The sequence below is a fragment of the Oncorhynchus masou genome, chromosome 25 (assembly GCF_036934945.1).
Source record: "Oncorhynchus masou masou isolate Uvic2021 chromosome 25, UVic_Omas_1.1, whole genome shotgun sequence".
NCBI classification, from domain to species: Eukaryota; Metazoa; Chordata; class Actinopteri; order Salmoniformes; family Salmonidae; genus Oncorhynchus; species Oncorhynchus masou.
This window is the reverse complement of record NC_088236.1, coordinates 45,327,296-45,342,546: the sequence shown is the minus strand read 5'-3', so window position 1 is coordinate 45,342,546 and position 15,251 is coordinate 45,327,296. Positions and strand designations below refer to the sequence as shown.

Sequence of the window (15,251 nt, the reverse complement as noted above, 5' to 3'; positions counted from 1 at the left end):
GAAAGTGAACGTAATGTATAGATACAGCGTGTTCTGTTCTATCAGAGTCTCCAGACGGAGGTGTTTCAAAACAGAAAGGCCTGGAATTGATAGAGCTGTGATATAGTATAAATGATTTCACTGTGTGTGTGAGCGCGTGTGCTTGTGTGCATGTGTGTACAATATACACACACACACACACACACACACACACACACACACACACACACACACACACACACACACACACACACACACACACACACACCAACACACAAGCGCCTTACCCTAGCAGCGGCCCGAGTCATTTCCCTGCCCTTCCTATGTTCCTCACCATTGCCACGACTCTCGCCGTCCGTCAAAACGCTCTCCTCCGTCCGGACGGACTTCCTGCCGTTGTTTTTTTTCCCCTTTCACATTCTCTCTCGCTCTTCTTTTTGTAATTATAAGGTGGCAGAAACATTGTCGCCTGTCAGGCAGCTTTTGGCGGATGTGACATTGAGAGAGGTGGGCGAGGCCCTTCCTTCTCCCGGTAGCGGGTCCGTGTCAGCACCTGCGCTGTATCCTTTCCTGTCCATCACTGTGCAGGTGAAGCAGATGATTGGATTCAGTCAGCGGGGTGATTAATGAGGGCCTCTCTGGATTTGGGACAGCCTATCAATCATGTCATTAGGGCCAATGTGCCCTGAAAGAGGCAGACCTCCGCCAAGGAATAACTGCATTCATCTTCATCTGTGTATTCATCCCGTCAGTCCAGTCAGGGTCACCATGATGGAGAACAATAATCTTCTCCTCTACAAATTACTTTACAAAGACAAGTTGGAGGGGGGGGGGGTGGTAGAGTGTGTGAGAGGATAGGTTGGGGCGGTGGGGGGTTGTTTTTAGACTGGCGAGCCCCCATTCCCTCCCGCTGATGCCACTGTACACTGATTGTTTACAACCCAGGCTTCACTTCCCAGTGAAGGTTATTTTAATGAATAGTAATGATCTCAGAGAATGGCTCCGACAGGTGATACATAATCACTCTTTCACTTTTCCCCCTCCCATTTACCCCCTCTTCTCTGTTTTTTTCCAACTTCCACCACCCCTTGTTCCTGTCACTAGGAGCCGGCCATTTCCTGGAACACTTGAGCTAATCTGTTCTCCGTCTTTCTCTCTCTCTCTCTCTCTTTCTTTCTGCGAGCCGCTGTGTTTGTGTGGTTCCGTTAACCGGACGGCTAAATCATTTTTAACGAGGATAAATGTGTCCAGACTTTTCTGCTCTTCTCGTTGGTCTTGAGCGGTCAGAGGTGCAGGTTCTGGGAATAAGTCACCAAGCTCGGGTTCAAAGGGCAGACAGTATGAGCCAAACTCAAACCCAATTTCCCATTGCCTTATTTTGTTTTCCATTCAGACTGTAGGATGTCCATCATTTACGATAAATATCGTGTCTCAGAACACATTGATCTTGTTCATACAGGATCCCATGAATAATGGCTGCAACCGATGACGCAATCCATCAGGGTTAAATTAAAGAACATTTCTGAATAGCATACTACTCATTAAATCATTTTGTCACAAATACACAAATGCAATTTGGCTGAATACACCATGAATCAGACTGAAACACTTGTATTTGATTTAACCTTGATTTAACTAGGCAAATCAGTTTACCATCCTGCTGTGTTCCGGTCGAATTGGAGTTTTCTCTCTGAAAATTGTCTTACGGTTCCAAGACTTTGTCCACACAGGACATCTGAACACACAAAATACATTTGGATGATTTTCAACACCTCTGGTGCCCCCAGGCCAAAAATGACCGGTCATTAGAAATGAATGGGTGAGACTACAATTAGTGTATAAAATTGAGTTTAGGCACATGCCCATTCATCACATGGACACACTTCCTCTCCCAGACCCCCACATGCATGTGTGTTTGAGCACGCACACATCACTCCCCTTCTTGGCTTCCATGGCAACCCCCACGGGAACCTTTCCCCAATAGAATCTTTCCCCCACAGACACCACACCTGTTGGCATTCTCACAAACAATTGCAACATTGTTTCAATAATATATAGTACTGTTCTCGCAGCTCTGGTATGTAAAAGCTTTTTTGAGGCCTTGCTCACAATTCATTCTGTGGCAGCACAATGACCAAACGATATACTGTATGTGAGGCTCTTGATCATATCTTTGATCATGACTCTGGTGAGGAGAGTCCTTGTTAAACTTAGACACAAAGTAGTCTTTGATAAATAGTACAATATGTTTCATCTGAGTATTTGTTATAGTCAAAATAATCCATACATTAGGCTTTTTTTAAACTCAAAAACGAGTTGTATGAGCTCAGGTCAATGAGGCCTACAGGCCATAAATAGCAAATAGAAGTTCAAAACGTGTAAAGTTCACAAGAACTGAAGTTGATAAAAAGATCTAACACAACATTAGGTGATAATATATGTATTATTATGGATCTATAATCAGCTATAATGGGGCGGTCATTTTGGCCCGGGAACACAGAATTAATTAACATGAAACGAACACAACAGGAGGGTTAAGAACAAATTCTTAGTTACAATGACGGCCTACCAAAAGGCCTGCTGCTGATGGGACAGGGGCCAGGATTAAAAAATATATATAAATATAGGATAGAATACACATCACGACAAGAGAGACAACACAACATAAAGAGAGACCTAAAGACAACAACATAGCATGGCAGCAACACACGACAACAGGGCATGGTAGCAACACAACACGGAAGCAACACAACACGGCAGCAACACAACATGGCAGCAGCACAATATATGCGGTGCTGCTCGTGGCAACGTCATTTCGTCGGTCAAAACTGTCATTTTGATCCCATGGATGGTCAGTCCTGGCATCCATAGCTCTGTCTGAGAATTTGAGAGTGGCAACACATCTCCAACCCATCCCTCATCTGTTTGCCAAAACAGTGGTGGGGTGTCGGTTTTGCTGTCCTTTGAATTGCAGAACGCCCCTTTAAGAAATGCCACCAATCTGAAAGGGCACTTTTCTCATAGGAGGGCAAAAAAGGCCCCCCTAGGTCCCTATCTGTATGTGAACCTGAATAGAGGCCCTTGTCCTTCTACAGTGTTACATTGAGCCTGATGAAAAGATGTTTTCCAAGCCACCTTGAGCAGTAGTCATCCGATCGTAATTATAAGTAAACACAAAACATAGCGTGGGACCAAACACCTCCCTTGCAGGTCACCAGGAATTTATGGCAGGGTTGACTTCAGGTGCAGGTCATGTGGTTCTCTCTCAGGGCCATGCTTTCATATAATCTGCCTCAACCAATCTCCTCCCACAAAATGACAGATGGGATCACTCAACAGAATGATGTGTTGGATGACATATCGCAGTTTCAATATCAAAGCTAGCGTGACTAATGATCATCTCTTTGGTTGTAATTAGTCCTGAATGGACAGTTGTTATGTTCGACACATCCTGAAGACTATAAAGAGAGAAATGGATTGACCGCAGCTCCGTGTTTGTACACACAGTAGGTGTCCAGAGTTGACCTCTCACCTCTCGGAGCAGAGCTTGCGGGCCTTCTGCAGGATAAATTAGGTTTGGTTAGGATTACAGTTAGGTTAGGATTATGTTCGGTTGACCTCTCACCTCTCGGAGCAGAGCTTGCTGACCTTCTGCAGGATAAATTAGGTTTGGTTAGGATTACAGTTAGGTTAGGATTAAGTTCAGTTGTCCTCTCACCTCTCGGAGCAGAGCTTGCGGGCCTTCTGCAGCTGCATGGAGCACCACTTGGGCCTCCTCTCCTCCAGAGCCTGCAGTACCTTGTGCACAGTGGGCTTGGGCACACCCTTCTGCTGGCCCTGGCCCATGGTCCCCTGGAGGCACTCTGACAGCAGGGCCAGTCTCTCCTTGGCCCCCCTATCCAAAGGCAAGCCGCACAGCAGCTCCAGTGAGTTGGGGTCCTCCAGGCACTGGCAGAGACAGCTAAGGAGGGCCCAGAGGAGCAGGCCTGTGGAGCGCAGCTGCCGAGCATGCTGGGAAAGGTGTTTCTCTGCGGTGTGGAAGAGGAAGCGTACTGGCAGAGGGAGGGAAGCCACGGCCGAGGGCAGGTTGGTGTAGATGAAGGAGAGGGCCTGGAGGGCCAGATTCACCACACCTGAACAGACAGGAGAGACAAACCAGGGGTAATGAAACAAAGTGTTTCAGACAATAATAAGCATGAAATAAATATGTTAATTTAGCCAATGGATAATCAATTGAGTTCCGGTGTACTACAAGAAGAGATGCAATGCAAATGTACATTTTTTGATCCACACAATTTCGTCCACGCAATAATCCAGCTCAGACTGAGACAGTGGCGCCAGTACTTACTCTTAGCTGATTCCCTCCCCTTGGGTGTCTGAAGGGTATAACTCCACTCCTTGGGGACTTTAGTGAGGATGTTGTCTGGGACGTCCCGTCTGAGCAGGGAGGAACAGGGATCCTCAGAGGCCTGCCAAGCCAGTACCATGGTGACCAGATGGCCCAGAAGACAGTGGACAGGCTGGTTGACCACTGCCCGGATAAAGCTGATCACCACGGGGACAGGCCGCACTGAATCTAGGACAGGCCAGGACAGGACAGGACAGGACAGGGTTAGCAATCACTTTCATGACAGAGGAAGAGTAGTCGTTCTGAGTGTTCCAGAGGGCTTTTCTTCTAAATTGGCTAATGCTTATCAATAGTTGTATTTAAATCAGCAACTTATCGAAACCTGGGGGAATCAGTTGAGAAAACTCTGTCAACCACCGATTATAAATCACAATTTCAGTGCCAAGGAGAGAAAGATTATTTGAGGGTGAACAACTGAAAACAGAACAACAGATTTAAAAAGCTGAAAGTTGCAACCGTAAATCTTTTGGTGCGGAGAAGTTTTTGAAACCCACTACCAGGGGAAGAGAGGTATTCTGTATCAAAGCCAGGTGGGCATTAGGTGTATACCAGCTTTGCCGAAGTCAGGCCTTTCAACGTTTTGGCCTTCAATACCCTGTACATATTAGTACCAGATCAGCAACAGTGTGCAGCTGTACGGCACTCATATCGTTTCCATGGCATTAGCAGTAAAACAAAGAGCTACATCAGAGAGATTTAGTACAGAGGCAGAACTGGAATGCATTGAAGTCCCAGGGGAATCCTACCATCTATAACTCTCCATCCCTTCAAAACAGAAAAAAATGACGTGATATAGGCCTGCTACACGGTAAAGCAAAGACCTCTGTCTCCAAAACCTCAACCCATTTGTCAAAAGTCACCCCATATTCAAACCCTGTTCACAACTCAGCACTTATATAATCACTGACTACTTCAACACATAAGACTTCAGCCAGCTCCAGCTGATCGTTAAGTCATTGGACATCACAGAACACAGAACAGTAGAGAAGTTCCCAGAGAGATCAATAGTTTGGTTCGGGGAACTCCTGAGCCCCAAAATTCAATTACACACCATCTCAGTTGGGAGGTGCATCCCAGAGCAGCAATTAAGCCAACGATAGCAGGAGACACACAGAAAGAGAGAGAGAGAGAGAGAAGAGAGAGAAGAGAGAGAGAAGAGAGAGAGAGAGAGAGAGAGAGAGAGGGGGAGAGAGAGAGAAGAGAGAGAAGAGAGAGGAGAGAGAGAGAGAAGAGAGGAGAGAGAGAGAAGAGAGAGAGAGAAGAGAGAGAGAGAGAGAATAGAGAAGAGAGAGAGAGAAGAGAGAGAGAGAGAGAAGAGAGAGAGAGAGAGAGAGAGAAAGAGAGAGAGAGCACCGGGTGACATTGAGACGACAGGAGTGAATCCATCACTGTCTTCTCTCCTTCTCCCCTTCCAACCTCCTACCCAATCACCCTAATTTATGCAACAATAATTACCTCTCACATGTGATGGAGAAAAAAAATACAGCAAAAGGAGCTGGGACTCCACAGGAGCCCTGATTAAACCCAAAATCAAAAGGAAGTGTCAGGGAATAATTGCAGTCTGTGTTATTGAGCACTGAACGATTAGTAGTACGATCAGCTCGACAGGATGAGCTGATGTTGGAGCGGGACTTCTTCTATGTTTTGTCATGGAAATGACAACACGTAAACAGTCACCAGAGAGCCAGTTAAGGGAGGGTTTGCGCTGCAGTTTAGGATTATTTGTACTGAGCCTCGAATCCATTCCGATAAAAGCCCACTTCGGACGTGGTGTATTCGTTAGAATGGTGACGTCAGAGTTTACCTATGGGCATGCACACACACTAGCACGCATGCACACACGCACTCACACACGGCCACATAACTACTAATAGCGTTAACCTATATGTTGATTTGAACCTGATGTGGGTCAAATAGACATCTCAAATAGTTTCATATACTTTATTTTAGGTGTGTATAATTTAGCTTGGAGTTTGTACTTTTGGGACTATTCCATTGGTTCCATTGTACCAGTCAAACTAAATCAATTGCAGCTCAAATTGGCTATTTCCCAAAACTTAATATAGATTTGGATCCAGATCTGAACATTAGGGACCATGACAAAGTTCGGACATACCGTTGAAGTCAAACGTTTACACACACCTTAGCCAAATACATTTAAACTCAGTTTTTCACAATTCCTGACATTTAATCCTTGTAAACATTCCCTGTTTTAAGTTAGTTGGGATCACCACTTTATTTTAAGAATGTGAAATGTCAGAATAATAGTAGAAAGAATGATTTATTTCAGCTTTTATTTATTTAATCATATTCCCAGTGGGTCAGAAGTTTACATACACTCAATTAGTATTTGATAGCATTTCCTTTAAATTGATTAACTTGGGACAAACGTTTCGGGTAGCCTTCCACAAGCTTCCCACAATAATTGGGTGAATTTTGGCCCATTCCTCCTGACAGAGCTGGTGTAACTGAGTCAGGTTTGAATAGTGTTTATACTTGTGTACTATTGTTTATACAGATGAACATGGTACCTTCAGGCGTTTGGAAATTGCTCCCAAGGATGAACCAGACATATGGAGGTCTACCAAAGTTCTTTGCTGATTTCTTTTGATTTTCCAACGATGTCAAGCAAAGAGGCACTGAGTTTGAAGGTAGGCCTTGAAATACATCCACAGGTACACCCCCCCATTGACGTCAATTAGCGTCAATCAGAAGCTTCTAAAGCCATGACATCATTTTCTGGAACTTTCCAAGCTGTTTAAAGGCACAGTCAACTTAATGTATGTAAACTTCTGACCCACTGGAGTTGTGACACAGTGAATTATAAGTGAAATCATCTGTCTGTAAACAATTGTTGGAAAAATGTCTTGTGTCGTACACAAAGTAGATGTCAGAACCGACTTGCCGAAACGATAGTTTGTTAACAAGAAATGTGTGGAGTGGTTGAAAAACGAGTGTTAATGACTCCAACCTAAGTGTACGTAAACCTCCAACGTCAACTGTAGGTTTCTTCAGTGCTTTTCTTTGGAAACGCAGTCTGCATCCTACATTGTGTGCTCTCGAGTGCCTACAGTACAGCGCACTCCAGTGTAAAATATAGGTTCTGTATGGCAACAATGAGGTTTAAATACCTGCCGGACTGTATAGATAGTCCCATAAGTGTCCTCTGTCAAAGTAAGTCTCCAGGGCCAGTGTCAGGGCTTTAGGGACATTGTTCAGAGAGCTGAGCACGTTGTACACAGCCTCCATAAACTCATCTCCAGCATCGCTCTTCACAGGAGACACAGCATCAGCATCGGCCTCCTCCTCCATGCAGAAATCTGAAAAGATAGGAAAGGTTGAAGTGACAGACACACATAAAATGCCAAGGACTATAGTGAAACCCAAGCATTCAAACACGTTCGGGAGTGCGAGTCAGTTTTGAATGGGGTCTCTTCAGCTGCAATATATGACCGTGCACTGCTAACCTTCCATTTCAACCTTAGTCGTCATGATACAGAACATTCCCCAGCTGCACCTTCGAGGTGGGGGCTGTGGAGAGGTGGAAATAAAGCAATATCAAACGCGCCAAGCGAGGAAATATCTCAAGACTGTCAAGGCTGTCCAAACTGGGACACGAAAGGTAACAAAATAACTATTGGCATAGAAAATACACACCCACACATCTTTAGTGAAACTATACAAAAACAACTGAATCCCCAAGCCTCTTGTGGATGAATATCTAGTAGACGAAAGGCAGGAAATAAGTAGGAACACGGTCTGCCAGGATGTCCTTGTGGGGGTCGCTGCAGGCATGGTGTGGTGAGGGTGGGGGGTTGGGAAGGGGGGGGGGGGTAGGGGCCCGAGGGGGAGGGGGATCATCTGTGTTCCTCCAGTGGCACAGGTCCAGAGGCCGTCCGTCAGTCTGTTTTGTGGGAGATGACAGGTATTTGAATAGGAGGCCGAATGCAACGCAATACTCAATGAGCGGGCCCTTTGATGGAAGGCAGGGAGCTGTTTGCGTTCCCCCTTGACAAATGTTGGACTGTTTTAAAATGACAGGCCTAAATTACCTGCCGCATTAAGGGACGCAGGGGCCCTAATATCACCCGGCTTAATAAGAAGCCAGGAAGCCCATCGCCGCTCAACCACTGATGGGAATTGATTTCCTCTCTGTTTTTTTTTTCTCCCGACGTGGCACAAAAAAAAAAGTGGTCAAACATCCTTTGACCTACAATCACTCTATTACACTGCATTATGTGGATAATGCTGCGGCCTTGTAGTCTGTCGGCCTGGTAATTGGTCCTTAAGGAGAGGGCGCGTGGTGATAGCGCCATGCCCACTGTCGAGGGGAAAGGGGGGACTTATATTCATTTCCACTTGGGGTGCTGAAGAGCATGGCGGGTTAACTAGACACCTTTTAATAATTATCCCATTATGGAACCGGAGATGAGTTATGATAGATAGACTACTGTTCCATCTCTGAGGAGTCTCTCTCTCTCTCTCTCTCTCTCTCTCTCTCTCTCTCTCTCTCTCTCTCTCTCTCTCTCTCTCTCTCTCTCTCTCTCTCTTTTTCTCTTTCTTTCTCTCTCTCTCTCTCTCTCTCTCTCTCTCTCTGTCTCTCTCTCTCTCTCTCTCTCTGTCTCTCTCTCGTCTGTAATTGGAAGCAGACACAGTGTGTGATAATAATAAAACAGTCCTGTGTATAAAGCTGCTCATTTACAGAGAGGACCTAGCGTAGCAGAAATCCGTGCCCAGCCTGCTGGCGCTGCTGCGCGAGAGGACAGACCCACCCATCAGAGAGCAGTTAAGGCAGCAGCGGCTGCTGAGAGTTGGGACGAGGAGAATGGCCGGGTTTGTCTGGTTCCTCTTAATTAGCTGGTCTCCGAGGTAGAGTTCGGTTTGGTGGCGATGTTGATTTACGACGGTGCAGTGCAGGCCCGGGCGACGGTGGGGAGGGGAGAAACGCTAGCTAGCTGCCGTCTTCTTAGAAGGCCGGAGTTGTTATTAATGAGGTCGCTTTAATGTGAATTAATGTGCAAGTGCACAACAGTCTTTAAAGGTTACACTTTCCCAATGTGGAGAGAGGAGAAGGAGATGTTTAAAAGGTCAGTGTGTGAGCTCAGGTTAGCCCTGTTGGGTGTTTATTACGGCTCTCTATTGATTTAGTCGGGATGATGAAGGCCCTGATGATGATGAGGAGGATGATGACAACTCCATAAAACAAATGGGCTCCATCCAAAGATGTTCAGGCACTGCACAGCCTGTCCATAGATGTGATTAGTTTCATTGGGGCCCTGGGCACAGATGACATTTTAAAGGTTTCATAACCAAAGCGGATCCTATCCTACCCATGGGCCTCTGGGAGTTTGACGGCTTGACTTTGGTTTCACTTTGCCTAATAAAGATCTAACACATGAATTTAAAATAAGATATCATATTTGGGAGAATGAAGAGTTTGTGCAACCAACAAAACCAACAAAACAACATCTCAGAAAACTCCGTTTTCATTTTTCAATCCCCTTTCCCAGGTGTGTGTGGTGCAACGAGCAGGTTGTTAGAGTATTTCCATCAGAGTGTCTTACGGGAGTGTTCCAGGAGGACTCGCAGCAGGTGACAGTCTCTGTGCAGGATGGCGGTCAGCAGCAACCTGGGACTGCATCTTGGGTCAGAGGTCAGCAGCCTCAGCTGGCACTCGGAGGTCGCTTCGCCCGCCAGGCCCTCCCTTCAACCGAGACAGTCACGGGACAGACAGACAGGAGAAACAACACACAACAGCAGTGACGGCTCTGCAGCGTCGGGTAACTAGAATGATAGAAAGCCATTCAGACAAGGGAGGACGCACATCCGTGAACCGCAAATATACTGTTATGATATAGCAACTTCCTTGAATGTCAGTTCCTCCCTTACCAGATTAGTGCGCAAATGCCTTCATGCTCGCTTACTTCGAGTGTACACCAGGAAGGAATTACATTTAATCTTGGCCAGCTCCAAGCAAACGAACATTTGGGGAGAAGCCAAATACATAAATATACAGCATAACCCTCTATGTATTTTGTGGAACCATGAGGCTGCAGCCAGCTGGGTGTAATGAGGCATGTCCTTGGAGTTTGCGTGCGAGTGTGCATGTGTGTGAATGTGTGAGTGTGCGTGAGTGTGCACGGGCGTGTGTTGTATACGTCTCAATAAAAATCTGATAAAGGGCAAGGAAAACTAGGAGGAGGACGGGGGAGGGAAAGTTAGCCAACCCGTTCCAGCCAAAAAGCGAGAGCGTGGTGCACCCTGCTGCTTGAGTGAGGAACACTATGCCTTAACCTGACGGCGCAGTTTATGATGTCACTGGGGCTGCAAATCCAGGAGAGATCCTCCCTTAACTGCTGTGATAAATCTGACCAGCTACAGCACAGGGTCGGCTTCCAGTGTCAAAACAAGAGAGCTCCACACTTTTGATTGGCCATAATACTGCTTGATTTATCGACGTGCTTTGTGTTTTTATTGTTGTTTTATTTAATAATCATCACAGTCGGTTTATGTGAGGAGCTGAGCTGAGGGAAGGTCTGGCTACAGGGCCCAGCCATGGAAGGACCTGTGGATTTGGCCAGGGAACCACAGCACAGCAAGGCACCCTGCCATCACTGAACATGAGGGAAATAAAGAAGGTCAAAAACATAAACGCATTTCAACTCTCAGGGAGTATGGCAGGGGTTGGGTAGGGGGGGGGGGGGGGGTGATTTGTGCTCTCTAAGCCTGCGATGACATCACCCAAGAGTAAGGGTGGTGAGGGGAGGGGGCAGTATGGGGCGAGTGCGGAGAATGACTGAGTGCACCTTCTCAGGTCAGAGAAGTCATTCCTCCCCAAACCTCCAGACACGAGCGCATGCCCGCACACCCCTCGTCCCACTCCGAAACAGTCGTCTCTGTTCACACCCTCAGTGAAAACCCCCTCAGCAGCCATTAACATAAACACAGTGTGTGTAGTAACACTATTGCTTCCCACCTCGACTTCTTTAACTGCATCTGTGTTGTATTACAGTCCCTGGGTATGACTGGGGCCCTCACAAAGACGACGCCCTAACTCAGCACACATATGGTGCTTGACATATGGTCCTTGGGCCGTGGTGGGTATACTCTCTGCGTGTAAGAGTTTGTGCGAGTGTGCGTATGTTACGTACCGTGCTGCCTGCTGGGTGAACAGGCCAGGGTGGATGGCACTGAGCCAGTGTATGCCAGGGCTGCCTGGGGAATGGGCCAGAGCTGGCGCAGAGCCCTCTCCAGGTCTGTACTGGAAAGTCCTGAGGGATATGACACATAACCATCAGAATACAGCATATCAGCCCAATGTGTCCTTTGCCTATGCCGTGACAGTGTATGGACCTCAGAACAGCCTCAATTCGTCGGGCCATGGACTCTCCAAGGTGTCGAAAGCATTCCACAGGGATGCTGGCCCGTGTTGACTCCAATGCTTATCAACAGTTGTGTCAAGTTGGCTGGATGTCCTTTGGGTGGTGGACCATTCTTGATACACACGGGAAACTCTTCTGCGTGAAAAACCCAGCAGCGTTGCAGTTCCTGACACAAACCGGGCCCCTTCGTCTACACCGATTGAGGTGGATTTAACAGGCGACATCAATAAGGGATCATAGCTTTCACCTGAATTCACCTGGTCAGTCTATGTCATGGAAGGAGCAGGTGTTCCTAATGTTTTGTACACTCAGTGTACAGCTGATGGTGGTTGAAGTGATGGTGTCGCGGATTGACACCCTGCATAAAGAGTGGTCTGTTACAACAAAGCCAGGTTAATCTTACCATGCTGCAGTAATGTACATTAATATAGGTTTATGATGTCAGAGTGAACCCCTGGGACTAAGCGGCTGTTTAAAAGACGACAGTTCCCAGAGGTTTGGGGTTGGTAAAAGGCAGACAGCATGCGCTACAGCTGATTGGCTAGTGCGGCCAGTGTGAGAGATCAGATGGCAGAGGCTGTGTCTGTACCAGTAGAGCTGAGGCAGGGGTGCTGTCACGATGACCAGCGTGGTCAGGAGCTGGTCACACAGGCTGTGGATTGAGGCGACCCAGACGCAGCCCGCCACCGATGGCTCTGACTGAGCCAGCGCCTCAGGCCGCTCACACACACTCCACATGAGCTGCTCCACACACAGCAGCACCACCGTGATGTCACACCTGGGGGGGGGGGGGGGAGAGAAGGGGTTAGACACTACACAGAGCATCCCGAACTCTCATCAGGCATGACATCATAACATGACAACATGGTTGGCGAGCCAGATGAAACCTCCTGCTGAGTTTATGACAGGACAGTTACGGGCCTGAGGCCTTCGCTCTACTATGTAAATAAATAGCTTCTTTCATGTCCAGAAAGCAGTAAATCTGTTTCCTCAATTGGATGTAGGGCTTTTATTGGACTATTTCTTCACGGGAGCCAAATCTGTCATCACCGTTCTAAGTTAGATGGACAGCATTCCTAAGTGTGTCTTAGTGTAATCATTTGAGGGTTGTGAGTTGGAGCAGAGATAGACAGAGGAACCCTACACTTCCTCTCTCTCTTTGGGAGGCCAGTATGTAACACAGTGCAAGCACGCACACACACACACACACACACACACACACACACACACACACACACACACACACACACACACACACACACACACACACACACACACACACACACACACACACACACACACACACACACACACACACACACACACACACACACACCAAGCCCTCTCTCCAAACACTAATTCATGGACGACCTGCACATTGTCATCCGTCAGCGGTGATGTGAAGCAGTTGTGGACTGAAGGCCTCAGCATGTGTTCAGGGTGTGTTTTGTATGTGTTAATGCAGCGTTCAGTCCCCCACGTCAAGCCCAAAAGGAACACTATGGAACTGAGCCTAACTCTAACACGACAACACTAACAACAACAACAACACCAACACCACAAACAACACCACAAACAACAACACTATCACCAACAATGCTAACAACACGATCAACACCAATAACACCAACAGCACAAACAACAACACTAACAACACAAACAACACGATCAACACCAATAACACCAACAGCACAAACAACAACACTAACAACACTAAGAATACTAACAACATGATCAACACCAACAACACAAAATAAACAAACAATAATAACAACACAAAAACCACCAACAATACTAACAACACTAACAATATTAACAACACCAACAGCACAAACAATACTAACAACACAACCAACACGAACAATACTAACAGCACGAACAATACTAACAACACAAACTACAAACAACACTAACAATACTAACACTACTAACCCCACAATCAACACTAACAACAACACTAACAATACTAACAAAACTAACACTACGAACACCACTAACAATACTAACAATATTAACACTACTAACAATAATAGCACTACTAACAATAATAACAACACTAACACTACAAACAACACTAACAATACTAACACAACTAACAATACTAACAACACTAACACTACAACCAACACTAACAATATCACTACTACTAACAACACTGACAAAACTAACAATACTAACAAAACTAACACCACTAACAACACTAACACTACAAACACCACTAACAATACTAACAACACTAACACTACTAACACCACCAACACTACTAACAATACTAACAATACTAATACTACAAACAACACTAACAATACTAACACTACTAACACTACAAACAATACTAACACTACTAACAATCCTAACAATAATAAAAACACTAACACTACGAACAACACTTACAATACTAACACTACTAACACCACTATCAACACTAACAGCACAAATAACACTAACAATACTAACACTACTATCAACACCAACACTATGAACAATACTAACAACACTAACACTACAAACAATACTAACAACACTAACCACACTAGCAATACTGCCGGCACTAACAATACTAGCACTACTAACAATACTAACCACACTAACAATACTACCGGCACTAACAATACTAGCACTACTAACAATACTAACAACACTAACCACACTAACAATACTACCGGCACTAACAATAATAGCACTACTAACAATACTAACAACACTGACAACCCTACCAATACTAACAACACTACCAATGCTAACACTACTAACACCACAGACCATACTAACACTACTAACAATACTAACACCACTAACAACACTACCAATACTAACACCACTGACACCACTAACAATACTAACACCACTAACACTACCAATACAAACACCACTAACAATACAACACTACCAAAACTAACAACACTACCAATGCTAACACTACTAACACCACAAACCATACTAACACTATTAACAATACTAACAACACTACCAATACTAACACCACCAACAATACTAACACTACTAACAATACTAACACCGCTAACACCACTAACACTACTAACAACACTACCAATACTAACACCATGAACAATACTCACACTACTAACAATACTAACACCACTAACACTACGAACAATACTAACACTACTAACAATACTAACACCGCTAACACTACTAACAACACTACCAATACTAACACCATGAACAATACTAACACTACTAACAATACTAACACCACTAACACTACGAACAATACTAACACTACCAACAACACCAACAATACTAATGCCACTAACAATACTAACACCACCAACAATAATAACACCACTAATACTACCAATACTAATAACACTACCAATGCTAACACTACTAACAACACGAACCATACTAACAACACTAACAACACTACCAATAATAACACCACAAACAATACTCACACTACTAACACCACTAACAATAATAACAACACTAACAGAACTATCTGAATTAACAATACTAAC

At 45.3% G+C, this 15,251-nt stretch overlaps 1 protein-coding gene across 1 annotated transcript in view; it reads right to left on the bottom strand.

Moving 5' to 3' along the window:
- kiaa0825 (KIAA0825 ortholog) overlaps nt 1-15,251 on the bottom strand; it is a 148,719-nt gene that overhangs the window by 88,943 nt on the left and 44,525 nt on the right. The window contains exons 11-16 of the mRNA XM_064937848.1: nt 12,359-12,547; nt 11,539-11,658; nt 9,952-10,091; nt 7,519-7,707; nt 4,328-4,555; nt 3,698-4,112 (exon numbers count right to left, since the gene is read on the bottom strand). Of these exons, the coding sequence (XP_064793920.1) occupies nt 3,698-4,112; nt 4,328-4,555; nt 7,519-7,707; nt 9,952-10,091; nt 11,539-11,658; nt 12,359-12,547 (1,281 nt within the window). The remainder of the gene's footprint in view (nt 1-3,697; nt 4,113-4,327; nt 4,556-7,518; nt 7,708-9,951; nt 10,092-11,538; nt 11,659-12,358; nt 12,548-15,251) is intronic.